General features: G+C 48.2%; 2 protein-coding genes across 2 annotated transcripts; both read right to left on the reverse strand.

The window, feature by feature from the left end:
• Positions 1 to 8008: 8008 nt before the first annotated feature.
• LOC306956570 (olfactory receptor 14C36-like) lies at positions 8009 to 8965 on the reverse strand (the record flags this gene model as incomplete). Its single annotated transcript, XM_079547847.1, has 1 exon — positions 8009 to 8965. One exon carries the CDS (start codon positions 8963 to 8965, stop codon positions 8009 to 8011), a length of 957 nt encoding a protein of 318 aa, XP_079403973.1.
• A 9907-nt stretch (positions 8966 to 18872) lies between these two features.
• LOC306956571 (olfactory receptor 14J1-like) lies at positions 18873 to 19787 on the reverse strand (the record flags this gene model as incomplete). Its single annotated transcript, XM_079547848.1, has 1 exon — positions 18873 to 19787. One exon carries the CDS (start codon positions 19785 to 19787, stop codon positions 18873 to 18875), a length of 915 nt encoding a protein of 304 aa, XP_079403974.1.
• Between the last annotated feature and the right edge of the window lie 155 nt (positions 19788 to 19942).

Here is a 19942-nt window from a genome sequence, read left to right on the forward strand (position 1 = left end):
TGTGCACATCTTCCTCACATCGTTCCTTGTGATGGTTCTTTATATTTTACGTATGTATGACTTTTTGTCTGTTTGTGTTAAGTGTAATAGAGTAATCTTGGAAAAAACATTGCAGTTTATTCCACTTCTTCTTTCCCATCTACTTCCCATTTTCTCACACCAAGACCTCATGTAAATATGCAACCAGATTCCCCAAATAAATAAAAGACACTATAAAACCTTGCAAAAAAATACTGTTCCTTAGCTTTTCTCCCTTCCTACCTTGTCTGGATCTGGGGGAGGTACAGCCACAGTCAGCAGCACAATGCGCTCTTTTCATTCCTGGTCTCTTTACACTGCCACACTGCTCTCATGTCCTCGCATTTGTGCAGACCTGAAGGTCTTGTGTGTCTCACAACAGTGCTGTTGTCTCTACAGCAGCACTCCGGGGCTGCTGCAGTCAACAATATGAACTGCTGTGTCACAGCTGGTCTCCTTGCTGGCACCACCATAACAAGAGGGGCTCATCAGAGCAGGACCAAAGAACTGGAGGCCTCTTCCAAAGCTGCTGTAAAGAATATATGTCAGGAGCTGCTCTATGACAAGACACTGAGATCTTCTGGTGCTTTCACTGAGTCACGGGGGCAGTTTCAGAGTCCCAAGGTGATCTGTTATGGTCTCAGGGCAGCACTGTGGTTTACCATGGAAGGTGGCTCAGCACCACACAGTCGTTTGCTCACTGCCCCCTTCCCAGTTGAAGAGGGGAGAAAACTGAAATAAAACCACAAAGCTGAATCTGTGGGTAGAGATATTATTTTGTAAGACAGAGAAAAAAGAAAAAGATAGTATTTTTAACATATGTATTTATGTATATATGATATATACAGTATATATTCATCTTTGGCCCAAGGAGGCTACGGATGCCTGATCTCCAAATGCATTCAAGGCCAGGCTGGATGTGGCTCTGGGCATCCTGGTCTAGTGTTTGGTGACCCTGCACATAGCAGGGGGTTGAAACTGGATGACCACTGTGGTCCTTTTCAACCCAGACCAGTCTATGATTCTATGGTTCTATGATTCTATGATTCCATTATATATATAATATATACTATGGTAACTAGCTCTCGAGCTCTAGGGAAAGAAGGAGAAGTGAAAGGGAGGCTGAGGAGCTGCTGGAAAGTGTTCTCCCCAATCTCCTCCATAGCTGGGCTCCCTGAGCACACAAAGCCAGGAGTGTAATTACGAATCATATCCACAGTATTACTTCCAAAACCCAAGGATGACTGCAGAGCTGAATGTGCACAGAACGTTAGTTTGTCAGCTGACCACTTTATCACAATGCAAGCCAAGGCCAAACAGCACAGCAGAATAAAAACCCTAATCCAGCCCCCAGAGATGACAAACAGTGCATCAGGAAAAACAAGCAGCAAGCAAGGAGCTGTGCAATGCAGTGTCATGAGAAGGCTCAACGAGATCCATCATTAGAGAAAAAATCAGCGTCATGGCCTGCAGTTATCCGACTGCCACAGAGCCCTGTGCTAACTTGCTCGGGACAGATCTGCTGCTATCTCAGCCATTGCAGCCCCACATCAGGCACCAAAATGACGGTGGTGGTCTAAACCAGCAGGTGGCTCAGCACCACACAGGGCTTTGTGCACTGCCCCTTCTCACGGATGGATAAGAGAACTTGGGAAAAAAAACAGAGTACAACACGTAGGTTGAAATAAAGCTCTTTACTAAGAGAGATAACTAACTATTACTAAGAGAGATAACTAAGAGAGATAACAGGAAATGTATGATAATGTATGATGACTATATGTACCTCCATATAGAATCATAGCATCATAGAATCGCTCAGGTTGGAAAAGACTGGAGTAAGGTGTGTGTAAATCCAGTGTAAAATGCTATTAAAACCAGGATAAAAGTAGGAGTAAACTTGGTGTAACATGTGAGTAAAATTTGGGTAGAGAGTGAGTGAAAAGCAAAGGAAATTGCAAGTAAAACCCTGAGTAAGGTGTGGGCACACACGGAGTAAAGTGTGAGGGCACCCAGGGAAAAGTAAACCCAGAGTAAAGTGTGAGGTAACACAAAGTAATGCGTGAGTAAAATCTGAAATAAAGTTGGAGTAAACCTAGAGCTGAGGGTGAGTAAAAGACCAAGAAGAGTGTTGGTAAACCCTGAGTAAAATGTGATCAAAAAGTGGAGTAAAGTGTGTGTAAAACCTGGAGTAAAGTGTGAGTAAAACCCAAAGGAAGGTATGAGTAAACCGGGGGTAAAGAATAAGTGAACTTGAAGTAAATTATGAACACTTCTGAAGTAAAGTATAAGTAAACCCAGAGTAAAGCATGAGTAAAAGCTAGAGTTAAGTACGAGTGACATCAAAGTAAAGTGTGATTAAACTCAGAGTATGTTGTGAGTACATCCAGAGTAAAGCAAAGCATAAGAAAACATGAATTAATGTGTGAGTAATCCCAGAGTAAAGTCTGAGTAAACCTGGAGAAGACTGTGAATACACCCAGAGTACAGTGTGAATAAAACCTGGATAAAAGTCAGAGTAAAGCAGGAGTAAAGTATCAGTAAATCCAGAGTAAAGTGTGAGGTAACCAGATGTAAAGTGTGAGTGAAACCAGTGTAAGGTGTGAATAAACCCTGAAGTAATGTGTGAGTACATTCGGGATAGAGTGTGAGTACGCCTGTTGTGCCATGTGAATAAAGCCTGGAGAAAAGTAAAAGTGTAAACCTGAAGTAAAGTGCATGTAAACGTGGTGTAAAGTGTTAGTAAACATGAAGTAAAGTGTGAGTAAAACCCTGTGATTTTGTTCTTGCCGTGGAAATTTCCAGTCACACGGAAAGCTGCTGAACAGAGTAAGGTTGAGACTGGAGTGTTCCAACATGGGCAGAATTGGCACAGACACTCAGTAAGGTACTTATATCAGGTAGGGGAGAGTCTGGAACAGGGTAGAATGAGTGTGTTAATTTTTGAGAATATTGCCCTCCTATTGCCATAAAAAATACAGAACATGCCTAAAAACAATGGATTGGTAACAGGCATTGCGTGGAAATGTAAGGAAGAAGAGCGTTGTGAAGATTGTGAGCCTGGGATGCTCAACCAATGAATGCCAGGAGAGGCTTTACCTGCATCGGACCCAGGGTATATAAAGGGATGGATTTCACTGAGTACTTGTCCAATTTCTCCCTTGTCGGCAGGAGGGGTGCACCCATTACTGCAATAATGCATAAACTGCTCTTCACAAAGTTCTTTGCCTGATTAGAAATTGTTAATCTGGAGCGTGTTTCTCACAATTTGCTGCTGAAACCTGGGAAACAACAACGTCTGTGGTGAGCCTCCACTTCTACAGCACAGGACAGTGTACCCCGCTCATTTTTCTGCAGCCCTGTGGGTTGGCTTTCATTGGGTTGGGGGGTTTTCCTTGGGCTTATGGGGTCATCTGTTGGGGTACTGGGTTAATCCCTTGATTCTGGGGGTCATGCTAGGAGTTCTGGGTGCTCTCAGTTATCCATTTGGATTTTGGGGCTCATTGTGGAGCCAGCTGTGGACCCAAGGCTGTTTTTAAGAGGCAAGATCTGTGAACAGCTGAGCGATAGGGATGGACAGCAGGCCCTACGGTGTTGTGTGATTGACCTGATAACTCCTGGCAACTCTGTGCACAGAGCAAGGTAAGAACAATCCTGTGTTTAAGTACTGCCTTGGAGGTCGAGGTTTGGCATGAATAACTTGTGCAATAGCATCCATACTTAAATCCACCCCTTGGTCTCCAGCCCATTTATAAGTTGCATCTCTTCCTTGATGGCCCGAGGTCTCATGAGCCCACCGAGCTAGAAATAATTCACCCTTGTTCTGCCAGTCCAGGTCTGTTTGAGCCACCTCCATTCTGGCAGCTTGGTCTACCTGATGGTTATTTTGCTGTTCTTCAGTAGCCCAACTCTTGGGCACATGAGCATCTACATGATGCACCTTTACAGCCATATTCTTTATTCAGGCAGCAATGTCTTTCCACGGTTCAGCAGCCCAAATAGGTTTACCCTTTTGTTGCCAGTTACATAGGAATGGAATGTTGTTTCTGAATTTGATGTTAAAAAGGGGGAATTGACCTGAAGAAGCAGAGCACAGTGTATTTGTATTTGGTAACTTGTCCTTAGAAATAGGTGATGTGAAAAAGTAGAAATACCATCTATGTTAGTAACACACTTTAGAAATACAGTTGCTGAATTGTGTGATTAACTCTTGCTTGCCAAACTGCAGTGGTTTTTAAATGTTCCAAATAGTATAGGTAGATGGTATTATGGACTAGAAAGCTTACTGTAGGGCTGTTTTGTTTGGATGAGAGGCCTACAGCAAAAGAAAAACAGACTTAAAAAACATCAAAGAAGCCAGGGCCTCTACACAAAGCTGGCTTGCCTTGCTCTGTGGGTATGGGATGCAACAGCAGGCATGAAGATACTGCAGGCATTTGTCATCATCACAGAATCACAGAATCACAGAAGTTGGAAAAGACATTCAAGATCATCCTGTCCTCCCATCCATCCATCACCAATAGTTCTCACTAGACCAGCTCCTTAACAGAAATTCCAAATGGTCCTTGAACATCCATGGCTTGCAGATGGCACCAAGTTGGCAGGAAGTGTCGATCTGCCTGGGGGTTGCACGGCCCTACAGAGGGATCTAACAGGCTGAAGCCGATGGTTTGAAGTTCAACAAGAATGAATGCCGGGTCCTGGGCTTTGGCCACAGCAACCCTAAAGAATGCTACAGGCATGGGGCAGAGTGGCTGGAAGACTATGTAGAGGAAATGGACCTGGGGGTATTGATTGATGCTCAGAGGAACATGAGCCAGCAGTGTGCCCAGGTGACCAGGAAGGTCGATGGCATCCTGGCTTGTATCAGAAATAGCACTGCTAGCAGGAGTAGGGAAGTCATTGGCCCTCTGTACTCACATTGATGAGGCTGCAACTTCAGTGCTGTGTTCACTTTTTGGACCCTCACTGCAGGGAAGACACTGAGGCCCTGGAGCACATCCATAGAAGAGTAACAAAGCTGGTGAGGGGTCTGGAGCACAGGTCTTATGAGGAGCAGCTGAGGGAGCTGGGATTGTTTAGTCTGGAGAAGAGGAGGTTCAGGGGAGACCTTATTGCTTTCTGTGACTGGAGGGAGGTTGCAGGGAGCTGGGAGTCAGACTCTTCTCTCATGTGACAGTAATTGGATAAGAGGGAATGGCCTCAAGTTGCACCGGCTGGACTTCAGGAAATACAACATTACTGAAAGGGTGGTCAGGCACTGGAATGGGCTGCACAGGGAGGTGGTGGAGTCACTGACCCTGAAGTTGTGCAAGGAATGTGTTGACGTTGTGTTGAGGGATGTGGTTGGGTGAGACCTATTGGTGATGGGTGGACGTTTGGACTGGATGACCTTGTAGGTCTTTTCCAACCTCAATGTTTCTGTGGTTTCCATGATTTCTGTGATGCAGGCCAAGATACGGTTGGCTTTCAGGGCTGTGAGGGCACAGTGCTGGCTCATGTCCAGCTGCCATCCACCAGGACCTACCAGGTCCTTCTCAGCAGGGCTGTGCTCCATGCTTTCATCCCCCAGCTTGTACTGGTAGTGGGGACTGTCACAACTCTGCTGCCACACTTTGCACTTGGATTTCTTGAACCTCATGAGGTTCTCCTGGGCCCACTGCTCAGCCTGACCGGGTCCCTCTGGATGGCATCCCGTCCTTCGGGTTTGTGGACCACACCTCACAGCTTGGGGCTTCAGGACTGACAAAATAAATCATCTCTTTATGTTTGTGAGACCATTTTCAGTTTACATAACCACATGACAGGAAAATCTTCAAATGAAATGTATGGAATTGTAATCAGATATTCAAGTAAGAAATTTGATAATGTCTCTTTAACAGACTCTCATAATCCCTATCTCAGCCCCTTCACTTCACAATCACACCTTATTCGTGTCATTGCTTATTGGCAGAACACACAGGTTTTGAACAAAGATTGTCAAGAGGGAAGTACAGGAAGAAGAAAATCTCATCCAAAATCTCTGCTGCACACCTTGAGACCTCAGTAAGAATCACAACTGCTGCCATCTGACCAGACTGGTGTGTTAGCTTCACAAAAACAAGGTCAAATATCCCACTGGTTTTATGGTTTTTGTTTGTTTGTTTGTTTGCTTTTGTTTATTTGTTTTAATGAATATTATAAGAACAATATATTAAATGAAATATTTTGTTACTTCTATATTAACAATATTACATATTTTATGAGAATCATAAGACATAGAATGGTTGGGTTGGGAAGGAGCTCCGAAGATCAGCTCTGAAGATTCCAATCCCCTGCCACAGGGAGGGCCGCCGACCTCCAGTGATGAGAGCTGCCTCAAAAGTAATGCCACCATTTTATTAAGTTGGGCCATAAGATCAGAGGCGGATGTTGGAGGTATGGCTGCAGAGGCTGAACCTTCCCACCAGCGTCCCATTACATGTTGCTGCCGTGTGACAGATGGCAGCAGAGGGGCAGTCTGACAGAATGGCATCTGACATGGCAGTGCATATGAAGCAAAGGTGTGCCGCTGAATTCCTCCAAGATGAAAAAAAGTTGCACTCCTTGACATTCACCAATGCCTGCTGAATGTTTGTGGAGACCAAGCAGTGGATGTGAGCAGAGGGAGGCAGTGGGCGATGCGTTTCAGCAGTGGTGACAGTGGGTCACCTTTGCTGGTGCAGATGGTGATAAGCATGGTATGCAGGCTCTTGTTCATCATTGTCAAAAATGCATAGCTAATGGTGGAGACTGTAGAAAAACAGTGCTTTGTAGCTGAGAATTTGCTCTATCCAATAGTGTTATGGTGCTCTTTGTGTCTGTTGTAGTTCCCATGGAAATAAATAGGAAGCCTTGCTTTTGAAGGAACTTAGGCGTATGCAGCCTGAGAAAACTTCCATTCACTAAATGTGGCCCAGGTGAGCCCAAAGGTTGGACACCCATGGGCCAAGGATGAGAGTGGGCAAGAGAGTAAAGGTATGGCTAGGGTACTGGAGTTCTGAATTTGGGCTTCAGGAGAAGCTTTGAGGTTCAGCATTATTGCAGTGGATTCCTGTCAGGGTGAGGAATGCACTTTGAGGTACAAAGAAGGCTTAAGGTCTGTGGGTTTTGCAGTCTGAGTGAGTCACAGCAGCACCAACACTGCCTGAACCCCTCTTTCCTTTTCCATATCTTCATTTTTTGCAGGCCAAGCTCCTCTTCCCTCCTCTCCATCTCCCATCTCTGTTCTCCAGGCTTCTCCTGATCTCCCCATCTCATTAGAGGCAGCTTTCTACCTACCAGCCTATGCTCCAGGATGGCTCCTACAGGTCCCGGGTAGCTTTTGTCAGATCTTTGTACATGATTTCTCTACCACACACCATCCTGAAGACAGTGGAATCCTCTGTGTGCAAAATGGAGAAGCCCTTAAGGAAGACTGGAAACTTCTGAGATGAGAAGCCATATCCAAGTCCTTTTACTATGCAGGGTATCACAGGGACTGAGGAAGAGGGGATCTCAGAACCAACATGCAAACAGGTGCTGCTGCTGGCCTGTCAGAGGCACTGACAGATGTGAGCCTGCAAGCACAGACCCCAGCCAGGAGCCAAGGGATGGCCCGTCAGCTATTGCAGGCTGAAGTCACCGCACAGCTGGATCAACAGCCGTATGCTTCCTGCTGGATTGTGGGTTTGTGAGAACAACTGACGCTAGCAGTTCCAGAAATGTCTCCCAGGAAGGAAGACAGACAAAGTCATTGCATGTCCTTTGTTTTATTAAGATTCAGGAGAGAGCCTGCTTCCCCATGTACAACATGTCTGGGCAACACTGCACAGGTACAAACTGAGAAGTAATTGCTGTGGATAATGATAATTTCAGTGAAAAAGATTAGAATACATAAAACACAGAATAAAACATTCAATAAATTACACTTTGACAATGAATACATAAACCAAAAGAAGGCAGTTGGATACTGTTAAAATCTGCATTACAATCCTTAGATAGAAAAAGTTGGGCAGTTCACTGATTTCAAAACACATTTGGCCATCAGTTTCCACAGAGCATCCTTGAGTTCCTTGTTCCTCATGCTGTAGATGATGGGGTTCATTACTGGAGGCACCACTGAGTACAGAAATGACACCAGCAGGTCCAGGGATGGGGAGGAAATGGAGGGTGGCTTCAAATAGGCAAATGTGGCAGTGCTGAGAAACAGGGAGAGCACAGCCAGGTGAGGGAGGCACGTGGAGAAGGCTTTGTGCCGTCCCTGCTCAGAGGGCATCCTCAGCACGGCCCTGAAGATCTGCACATAGGACACAACAATGAATGTAAAACACCCAAAGGCTAAACAGACACTAACAAGGAGAATCCCAAATTCCCTGAGAAAGTACTGTGAGCAGGAGAGCTTGAGGATCTGGGGGATTTCACAGAAGAACTGATCCACAACATTGCCATGGCAGAGAGGCAGTGAAAATGTACTGACAGTGTGCAGCAGGGAATAGACAAGCCCAGTGGCCCAGGCAGCTGCTGCCATGCTGGCACAAGCTCTGCTGTCCATCAAGGTCCTGTAGTGCAGGGGCTTGCAGATGGCAACGTAGCGGTCATAGGACATGATGGTGAGAATGCAATACTCTGCTGAGAACAGAAGGACAAACAGAAAGGTCTGGGCAACACATCCAGCGTAGGAGATGTGCCTGGTGTCCCAGAGGGCATTGGCCATGGCTTTGGGGAGAGTGGTGGAGATGCAGCCCAGGTCGAGGAGGGCGAGGTTGAGGAGGAAGAAGTACATGGGGGTGTGCAGGCGGTGGTGGCAGGCTACGGCTGTGCTGATGAGGCCGTTGCCCAGGAGGGCAGCCAGGTAGATGCCCAGCAAGAGCCAGAAGTGCAGGAGCTGCAGCTGCCGCGTGTCTGCCAACGCCAGGAGGAGGAACTCGCTGATGGAGCTGCTGTTGGGCATCTGCAGTTCCTTTGGGCACAAGAACCTGTTTAAGGAGTACAAAACTCAAAGACAGAGATTGCTGTGTGCAAAATGTTCATTCAACCCCAATGATGGGAGCTACATTTCTTGAGGTCGAGTTTGCCTTGAGGGCTTCTGCACTTTTTCTCCCCAGGATGCAGTCTTCTCCCCATTGGGACAGGGAAATGTGGTCATGTAGGGAAAGGTTTTCTTTTCAAAATGTGTCACAGGAAGTAAATTCTTATATGGAGCTGCAAGTCAGCATCTATTCATTCAAAGCCAAAATTATTTGGTCACAGAAGCAAATTGTAGTGATAGTTTTTCTGCACTCCATCCTCTCACTCACTGTGTCCATGGAGTGTTTGTTGAATTGAGAAATTTGGAGCACTTCTGCTGTACTCAGTATGAATGCCTATGAGAGCTGCGAGGCAAAGGGATTCACCTCTGCTTAGGGAGAGAAAAGTAGAGAAAGGGGAGCTGGTTGGAGTTGTTTCAAATCGCTCTGAGCTTGCCAGTGTTGAAGATGGAGAATGATTATACTCCCAAAACATTGTGAAAAGAAGGCAGACACAGCTGAGAGAAAAGGAATCCACTGCCCATCACTGAATATTCTCCATTTCTCAACATGCTTCAGCAGTGCCTCATCACCACAGCATTTCTGGGTGTGAGCTTCCTACAAGAAAGGTGTCTGCACTTCAGGATTATCAGTTGATGTGCTCAAACTTGATGAATTATTTACCCTTCTATGGAAGCAGGAGAGAGAAATGTTGGCCTAAAATCCCTGTAATTGCTATTCTTATAGAAAGGTCTCTGGCAGTGCCCTGTGATGCAGAGTATCTGTGATCCTGCAGCCCCAGGCAGCAGCTGTGACAGCTGAAGGCCCCTGCCCTGCCCTGCCAAGAGGCTCCTTCCCCCCACACATCTCCCCGCAGCGCCCTGGGCAGCTCCCCGGGCAGGCTGAGTGCTGAGCCTGGCAGGCAGCAGAGTCCCTGCCCCAGCACACAGCCCCTGGGGCACAGCAGGGACCTGCTCTGCAGGACAGCCCTGGGCACCTGGCTGCAGCCCTGGCTGCACAGCCTGCAGCCGTCCTGGGACATGCAGCACCCAGGGCTGTGCTCTGATGCTGGAGAAAGGAAGACCTCAACTAGAGAAGGTCTTTCTCCACAGTAAAGAAACATGAAGTGTCTTCAGCCAGATCTGCAATGGGATTACCCAAATTCAGTGATCCCTTCAGGAAAATGTAGCTGCATTGCCTGTAGCTAAAGACTTACCTTCTCAAAAACTGTGAGAAATGCTCCTCCAGTGAGCTCACCACCAGTTCACATCATACGCATCCTGTAAGCTCTCTCCCCTTTCTCTGCTCTCCTGTCACCTGCAGGCTGTGCTGTGCAGAAGAGCTGCTCCTGGGCACAGCTGTCTCTCTGCAGCACTGCCCACTTGTATGAGTTCCCTGTGTCCCAGGAGCCCAGCCCAGATCAGCAGCAGAGAATTTCATTTTCTCTTCCTCACTGCTCTCCCTGGAGATGTCCTTGGAAATCTGGGGCTGGCAGCTGCTGACAGACGGGTCATCTCTGCAAAGCGAACTTGGAAGTCAGATGAATTAATCACCACTAGACAGACTGATTCCAGAAATATGGTTCATCCTAACAGATCATGCTTGCCTAGAAGAGCTGCAAATGCCTCACCTGGATACCACTGTTCCTGGCCCTTAACGAAAAGGACACACAGACAAGGACAGGGACCCTCTGATTTCTCCTGTGCAGGGCAGTCATTCAGCTGAGGCAATTGGTGCAGGTGTCTCATCTCCAGATGGAAAAGCCTGGCATTGAAATTAGGTTCAGTTCCCCCACAGACCCACAGGAGATGGTTCTCCTGTTGGTTCAGATCAGATGAGCACAGTCAGTCGCCTGCATGTGTGAGCCCCTGGTCTGCATCCTTTGTTTTCCTTCAGCGGGAAGTTGCTTGCTCGCACACAGGCATTCGGTGATGACCAAGGTGCCTGTGGTTCTCCTAAATGTGTGGCAACAGTGCCTGCAAGCTGTGGTAGACAGCCTCTGAGAGAGCCACCTCCTTCCTGAGCATTAGCTGGGGGCCAGACATGGAATGGGAGTGTTCTTGGCCATGCTAAATGACATCAGATCTGCCAGTAATGGGCACCTGAGAGTGTCATTTTTCACCTCTCCCCATGGAACATTCAGCTGACCAAATGGATGAGCTCACCAGATGAAGAGTCAGATCTTTCTCTCTTCCCCATCTATTGCATATGCTGGAGCTTAAGGAATTACAGGGCTGTGACACACCTGCATTCTTTCACTGATGATACTTTAGTTTTTTCTGGGCTCTCCTTTGAATAGCAGTTCCCTGGAGTCTCCAGCACACCCCCAGCCAGTTGGCAAATGCAGCTCTGGGCTTTCAGGAAAGCCATGGTGGTGCCAGTGCTTCCTGGACAACTGTGAGCCCCACAGTGTACCTGTGTGTACCTGTAGTAGTACCTGTGTGCCACCTTCTGAACATCAGTACCATGGTGTAGATACAAGGCCCAGCCAGGCTATATCACATAATGCTTCTGGAATGGGATGCATTCTGAAGTGTCTTTACATTAATGAGAACGAACATAAACTCAGTGAGCCCGAAATCTTTTGCATTTGCAGTCCTGGGGTCTTGTTTGGCTCACAGAGACGTGGTGGGATGGTTCCCACCTCTGAACTGTAGCAAAGGGAGTATGGACTCTATGACTGATGGTCAAAGAAGAAAAGGATAGGCTGCTGCCCTCTGTGAGAGTGCACTGAGCTCTGCCTTGGGGTGGCAGAAGAGCCAGCTGAGAACTGATGGAAATGGCTCCAAGAGGAGTCTGGTAACATCTGTTCCTTGCTTCCAGATCATGAAAAACAAGCAAAAGGGGACTCAAAAAGAGTCAAACAGGTGCCTCACATTTTCAGGCCCTTGTCCCACTCAGGGACCTGACTCTCTCCAGTACCTACTGCAGGGACAGCCCAGCAGAGCCTACAACATCCAGATCTCTGTAGAGCGCTACTGACAGCTTCTTAACCAAGCCATAGAGAAACCAAAGAAGACAGCTGCTCTGCTGCATCTCATACTCACCAGCAAGGAGGAAGTCGTTGGGAATATGAGTATCAAAGATAGCCTGTGCTGCAGTGCCCATGAGATGGTAAAGATAAGAATTCTGAAGGGAGAGCAAAAGACAGGTTCACGACTCTTGGCTCACACAAGCTCTCAACAGGCTCACACCTCTGGACATCAGGAGAGAACACTTTGCATTCTTCAAGTGTCTGTGGGGTACAGTAGAGAAAGAAAGCATATAGGAAGTGGTAACAACAAGTGGCCACCTGGCAGCAGTAGAGACTTTGTTCTGGTGTACCCTCTGAGATGAGTTTAGAAAGCCTAAAACTCAAACACAGTTGAATCTGCCCAGGCATATCTAAGACAATAAGGACTTGTAGAAAAATATATGCAGCAAAAGGAAGGCTAAGGTGAATCACAGAATCACAGAATCACCTGGGTTGGAAGGGACCTCAAGGATCATGTAGTTCCAACCCCCCTGCCTAGCAGGGCCACCAAACATACACATTTAGATCAGGTTGCCCAGGACCCCGTCCAACCTGGCCTTGAACACGTCCAAGGACGGGGCATCCACAACCTCCCTGGGCAGCCCGTTCCAGGGCCTAATCACTCTCCTTGTAAAGAACTTCCCCCTAACGTCCAACCTAAATCTTCCCTCCTTCAACTTGGATCCATTTCCCCTAGTCCTGCTATTGTCAGCCCTTTTGAAGAGTTTACTCCCCTCCTGGGTGTAGGTTCCCTTCAGGTATTGATAGGCTGCAATGAGGTCGCCCCGCAGCCTTCTCTTCTCCAGGCTGAACAAGCCCAACTCCCTCAGCCTGTCCTCATAGGGGAGGTGCTCCAGCCCCCTGATCATCTTAGTCGCCCTCCTCTGGACCCTTTCCAAAATCTCCATGTCTTTCTTGTCCTGAGGGCTCCACACCTGGACACAGTACTCCAGATGGGGCCTCACAAGAGCCGAGTAGAGAGGGACAATCACCTCCCTGTCCCTGCTGACCACCCCTCTCCTGATGGAGCCCAGGATCCCATTTGCCTTTCGAGCTGCCAGAGTGCACTGCTGGCTCATGTTAAGTCTCTCGTCCATCAGGACCCCCAGGTCCTTCTCTGCCGAGCTGCTCTCAAGGACCACTCCTCCCAGCCTGTACGGGTGCCTGGGGTTCTTCCGGCCCAAATGCAAAACTTGCACTTAGCCGTGTTGAACCTCATTAGGTTCACCCGAGCCCAGCTTTCCAGCCTGTCGAGGTCCCTCTGAATGGCATCCCTTCCTTTCACCGTATCAACCGCACCACTCAGCTTGGTGTCGTCAGCAAACTTGCTGAGGGTGCACTCAATTCCCTCATCGATGTCATTGATAAAGATGTTAAAGAGCACCGGTCCCAAGACAGACCCTTGGGGGACACCACTTGTTACCAGCCTCCACCTGGACATAGAGCCATTGACCACCACCCTCTGTCTGCGGCCTTTCAACCAATTGCTTATCCATCGGGTCGTCCACCCATCAAATTCACTTCCCTCCAATTTGGAGATGAGGATGTGGTGGGGGACCATGTCAAAGGCCTTGCTCAGGTCCAGGTAAATGACATCGGTCGCCTTCCCTTCGTCCACCAATGCCGTCACTCCATCATAGAAGGCCACAAGATTAGTTAGGCATGACCTTCCTTTGGTGAAGCCGTGCTGGCTGTCTCGGATCACATGCTCATTCTTTATGTGATCGAGCATGTTGTCCAGGAGGATCTGTTCCATGATCTTCCCAGGCACGGAGGTGAGACTCACCGGCCTGTAGTTCCCCGGGTCCTCCCTGCTCCCCTTCTTGTATATGGGAGTGACGTGACCCTTCCTCCAGTCGTCCGGGACCTCACCTGACAGCCACGACTTCTCAAATATGATGGAGAGCGGCTCGGCAACCACCTCAGCCAGCTCCTTCAGGACCCTGGGATGCACGCCATCCGGCCCCATAGACTTGTATTCATTCAGTCTAAGGAGGCACTGTCGGACTTGCTCTGCCCTTACAGTGGGGAGGGATTTACCTCCTTGGTCCCCACATAGAGGTTTGGGGATGCAGGGCTCAGGGACGTGAAAAAGACTAGAATCCTGGCCACCAGTGAAGACCGAGGTGAAGAACTCATTCAGCACCTCAGCTTTCTCTTCATCTGTTGAAGCCAGTTCTCCTTTTAAATTTACCAAAGTAGGTACACCCGTTTTGGCCTGTCTCTTCTGGCCAATGTACCTGTAGAAGGTTTTCTTATTGTTTTTCACGTCCCTTGCCAAGTTATGAATGTGGGTACCTGGTGTGAAGGGCATGAAGGGCATGAAGGACATGATGAGTCCTGTGCTGCATGTGACCATCTAAAGCAAGCTCTGAAAAACATGAGAAAAGCTCAGTACCACAGTGTGACTCAGACAGTGCAAAGACTGAGAGATATGATGGACAGTTCTTTCTGGCGGGAAATTCTAGGGGCACCAGACTCTGTGCAAGACACCAATGGATCTTCTCTCATTTGTGAAGCTGTAAGTTCTGAAAGATGTTCATTAATGTCAATGAAACTGAAACAGTGGTCTGAAGACAAAGACAGAAATCAATAAAAGCATGCTAACACACTTCTCAACTGGAAGTATTCTCATGAGTCCTCTCTTTTTTTTAGGTTGAAAACACCAGTCTTTGAGGGGATTTGGTGTCTAATTCTGTTTTTATTTTTTCTTTAATACAGTGTTTTGCAGAACTGTGTCAGCAGGACACAGATGCTTTCAGGTACAGGGACACAGACAGTGGTGCCAGTGCCAATGCCCTGTGACCAGTGCCCAGCATCCACCGCTGCTCTACTCTGCTGCGTATTTGATGTCCCTCATCCTCCAGGTGTCTCCAGCTCTCCTAAATCAATGACCATGGTTTAGGGCATGTTTTCAGCAGGCCATCTGGACACATGCTCTTCCCACTGCTCTCCAGGTTTCCCCCATCCCTTGCTCTTTGTCCCCTTGGGTACCTCCCAATGGCATCAGTGGACAAAGGGAAGGCAACTGATGTCATCTACCCGGACACTCACACAGCCTTTGACATGATCCCTCGCTGCATCCTTATCTGCAAATTGGAGAGAGATGGATTTGAAGGGTGGACTATTCAGTGGATAAGGAATTGGTTGGAAGGTCACAGGCAGACGGCTGTGGTCAGTGACTCCGTGTCCAGGTAGAGGCTGGTAACATGCGTTGTTCCTCAGGGGTTCATCTTGGGATGGGTACCCTTTCACACCCTTCTCAATGACAGAGATGATGGCACTGAGTGCACCCTCAGCAAGTTTGCTGATGACAGCCAGCTGAGTGGTGTATCTGAAACTGCAGAAGGAAGGGATGCCATCCAGAGGGACTGTGATAAACAAAAGATGGGACCTTGTGAAATTAATGAAGTTCAGCAAAGCAGTGTGCAAGATTTTGCACTTGGATCCCAGTAATACCAGGCATGTGTACAACTGGGGAGAACTCTTTGAGACTAGCCCTGCTGAGAAGGACTTAAGGGTTCTGATTGATGAAAAAATGAAAAATGTAACACAGGTCAGCAGTGTGTGCTTGCAGCCCGGAAGGCCAATGGGATCCTGGGTCCCATCCAAAGAGGGGTGGCCAGGAGGGTGAGGGTCTCCCTCAATTCTGCCCTCGTGAGGCCTCAGCTGAAATACTATGTCCAAGTTTGGGGCACCCAGTACAGGAAAGTTGTGGAGCTTTTGGAGAAGGTCCAGAGGAGGACCACAGAGAAGATCCAAGGGCTGGAGTACCTCTCCTACAAAGACATGCTGAAGGAACTAGGATTGTTCAGCATGGAAAAAAGAAGGCTGCAGAGAGACCTTATTGCAGACCTCCAATATCTAAAGGGAGTTGATAAACATGGAGGAAATCAACTTATTAGACAAGTGGATAGTGATAGGACAAGGGGGAATGGTTCTAAACTAAAGGAGGGGGAGGGAGGGGGGATTTAGATTAGATGTGAGGGGGAGTTGCTTACTGAGAGAGGGGCGAGGTGCTGGAATGGGTTGCCCAGAGTGGTTGTGGATGCCCTGTCCCTGGGGGCATTTAAGGCCAGGTTGGATGGATCCCTTGGCAACCTGATCAAGTACTTGATTGAGAAGCTGGCACCCCTGCCTGTGTTGGGAGAGGAGGAGCTGGGGGGTGTTCAAACTGAATGATCCTTGGGGTCATTACCAACCCCAGCTATTCTATGATTCTATGATTCTATGCTAAAGGCAAACTGAGCAAGTTCAGAGCACAACTGTGTGTTTCTGGGGGCAAATGTCAAGGGCACACTGACCAGTGTCCTGTTCTCCTCAGTCCTGCTGGTAAGGAGGAGTGGCTTGGGGACTGGCCAGGTCCTGGGTGTCAGCAATTGTGCAGCAGTTATCAGCAACAGGGCTTTAGTTTCTAGGAACAGGAGACTTGTAGACAGGGAGAACCAATGCCCTGCAGTAGTGCAGGAGAGGGATTGGTTGACTGAGAGCTTCCCTGCAGCTTTGCCAGAAAGAACTTGGGCTTCTTGTGCACAACAAGCTCACCATGAGCTAGCAATGTGCTGTTTCTGCAAAGGAGGCCGAAAGCTGCTGGGCAGCAGTAGGACTAGCATAGCCAGCAGATCAAGGAGGGGATCATTCCTCTCAGTTCAGCACTGCTTACATCATTGGCTCACCAGTACATAGGGGTCATTGGCTTAGTGAAGCAAGACCAGCAAAGAGCTTCAAAGTGGACTGCGTTCACCTTCTTAAGAGGTGAGGCTATGAGAGCAGGGCATGTCCAGCATGGACACGCAAAGGCTCCAAGGAGAAATACCTTGACAGTGTATATAGACATCTGATGGGAGGCCTGAAGAAGTGGGAGCCAGGCAGTTCTCATTGATGCCTAGCAAAAGGACAAGGGATGATTGGCTCCAGATGAAACACATAACACTTTATCCAAGTCCAGGGAAGCATTTCTTTCCTGGGGGCTGCTGATCACTGGAACTGGCTGCCCAGAGAGTTTCCTTCCTGGCAGGTAATCAAAAGATGTGTAGACCCACTCCTGGAAATTCAAGTCCAGTCTACAACCCTATGTCCAGATGGAAGCCTGTGATTAATGTTATCCTTGGGACAGGTGATCTGCACCATCTTTATGAATGATATAGACAGTGGGATCAAGTGTTCCCTCAGTAAGTTTGGTGATGGCACCAAACTGAAGGGTGCAACTGACACAGCGGAAGGAAGGGATGCCATTCAGGAGGAGCTGGATGGATTTGAGAAGGGGGCCCACATGAAATTACTGAGATTCAACAGGTCAAGTGCACTGCATTGCACTTGGGTCAGAGCAATCTTGGATACTTGTACAGTGTGGGAGAAGATCTCATAGAAAGCAGCCCTGCAGAGAAGGGCTTGGGAATCCTGATGGATGAAAAGCTGGACATGAGCCAGCAATGTGCTCTCACAGCCCAGAAGGCCAACTGTGTTCCGGGCTGCATCAGATAGGATTGCCCAGCAGGGGGAGGGAGGGAATTGTCCCGCTCTACTTTGCCTTTGTAATGCTCCAGTGGAGTAGTGCCTCCAGCTCTGAGGTCCCCAACACAAGAAAGACTCAGAACTGTTGGAGTGGGTCCAGAGCAGCACCACCAGAGAGCTGGAGCACCTCTCATATGAAGAAAGGTTGAGGGAGTTGAAACTGGTAACTTTGGAGTGAGCTCTAGAGAAGCCACACTGCAGCTTTTCAGTACTTGAAGGGAGCTTATAAACAGGAGGAAGGCTGACTTCTTGGTTAGGGAGAATATGATAAAAATGGGGCAACATTTTAAACTAAGAGACAAGACGTGGATTATTCAGTAGGAGGAACGTCTTTACTCAGAGTGTGGGAAGGCACTGAAACGGAGAAAGTGGACAACCTGGAGGTGCTCAAGGCCAGGCTGGATTCAGCCCTGGGCAACCTGACCTACTGGGAGGCAGCCCTTCCCATGGTAGGTTGGTACGAAGGGATTGTTAACACCCCTTTCAACCCAAGACATTCTATGGTTTTATAATACCAGAATAAGTGCCACCAAGAAGGGAGCTCTTGGTCCACCATTCGGTCACTTAAAGATCACCTGGGACTCTGTGTCCTTCAGTCTGTTAGAACTCCGGAAAATAAAAGAGCAGAATCATTTATTGGCTGCATTGCTTGTATCAGCCTTGCAAGAGGCCTCCAGGTCTCTGTTCTGAGCAGCCCCTTGTGTTGTGGTGCTGCTGGCTAGTGTGACCAGCTCTGACACATTGGTGCGCATTGGTGCTCCTGTCTGCAAACACAGGGATGCCAATGTTATATACAACAGGACTGCTGTGAAATCAGATGAGACCCAAGGGATACCAGGAATCTAGAGATACAGTAGGACATCATGGGATTGGAAAGAGAGAAGCACCCAAAAGACCACCTCCTGCCCCTGCCCATTGCCACAGCCCCAGCAAAGCAGCAGCCCCGGCTCAATGGACACAGAGAGCGGGAGCCAACCAGGCAGTGAGGAGCATCTCCCAGGGACACCAGGGCTGCTGCTTCCTTTGGTATTTGGTCTTCTGTTCCCTGAAATCCTCCTGCACAATGACTTTGCACCACCAGGTCCAGAGGGCAAGAGAAGACATGGCTGCTGAAACAAATGAATTTCTACTGGCTTGTTTATTGAGTTTATCTACAGAGGAAGCCTGCTTCTGTAGGTACATGAAATGACTGGGACAAAATTACTGATTAGCAAGTAGGAGGCTCATAATAAATATGTTTATATCAAAATTCAAGTTTTAAGAAATAATAACAAAGACAAATATTAACAAAATGTTGTACTAATATATTCTGATATCGCTGAGGATTATCCTATGTTTCTCAGCGCATCCTTAAGCTCCTGGTTCCTCATGCTGTAGATGAGGGGATTCATTACTGGAGGCACCACTGAGTACAGAAATGACACCACCAGATCCAGAGATGGAGATGAGATGGAGGGGGGCTTCAGGTAGGCAAACATCACAGTGCTGACAAAGAGGGAAACCACGGCCAGGTGAGGGAGGCATGTGGAGAAGGCTTTGTGCCGTCCCTGCTCAGAGGGCATCTTCAGCACGGCCCTGAAGATTTGCACATAGGACAGCACAATGAATACAAAACAAACAAAGATTAAGCAAAGACTGAAATAAATAATCCCAGTTTCCCTGAGGTAGTCTGGTTCTGAGCAGGAGAGCTTGAGGATCTGAGGGATTTCATAGAAAAACTGATCCACAGCATTACTAAAGCAGAAAAACACCGAAAATGTGTTGGCAGTGTGCAGCAGGGAATAGAGAAGCCCAGTGCCCCAAGCAGCTGCTGCCATGGTGGCACAAGCTCTGCTGTCCATCAAGGTCCCGTAGTGCAGGGGCTTGCAGATGGCAACGTAGCGGTCATAGGACATGATGGTGAGAAGGGAATACTCTGCACCAAAGAAGAATAATAAAAAGAAGACCTGAGCAGCACATCCTGCATAGGAGATGTGCCTGGTGTCCCAGAGGGCATTGGCCATGGCTTTGGGGAGAGTGGTGGAGATGCAGCCCAGGTCGAGGAGGGCGAGGTTGAGGAGGAAGAAGTACATGGGGGTGTGCAGGCGGTGGTGGCAGGCTACGGCTGTGCTGATGAGGCCGTTGCCCAGGAGGGCAGCCAGGTAGATGCCCAGCAAGAGCCAGAAGTGCAGGAGCTGCAGCTGCCGCGTGTCTGCCAACGCCAGGAGGAGGAACTCGCTGATGGAGCTGCTGTTGGGCATCTGGGCGTGGAGTCCTGTTCAGAATACAGAAGATAATGACAAGAATATTCTCAGAGTAGCTCCTGCTATACTATAAAACTTTTTCTTTCTGTTAGGACAGGGCTCATTAACTCCAGTACTTGAAATTAATTTCATGAAGCTCAGCATTCCAAAAG

This window comes from Tetrao urogallus (genome assembly GCF_951394365.1).
Source record: "Tetrao urogallus genome assembly, chromosome: 32".
In the NCBI taxonomy this organism is placed as follows: domain Eukaryota; kingdom Metazoa; phylum Chordata; class Aves; order Galliformes; family Phasianidae; genus Tetrao; species Tetrao urogallus.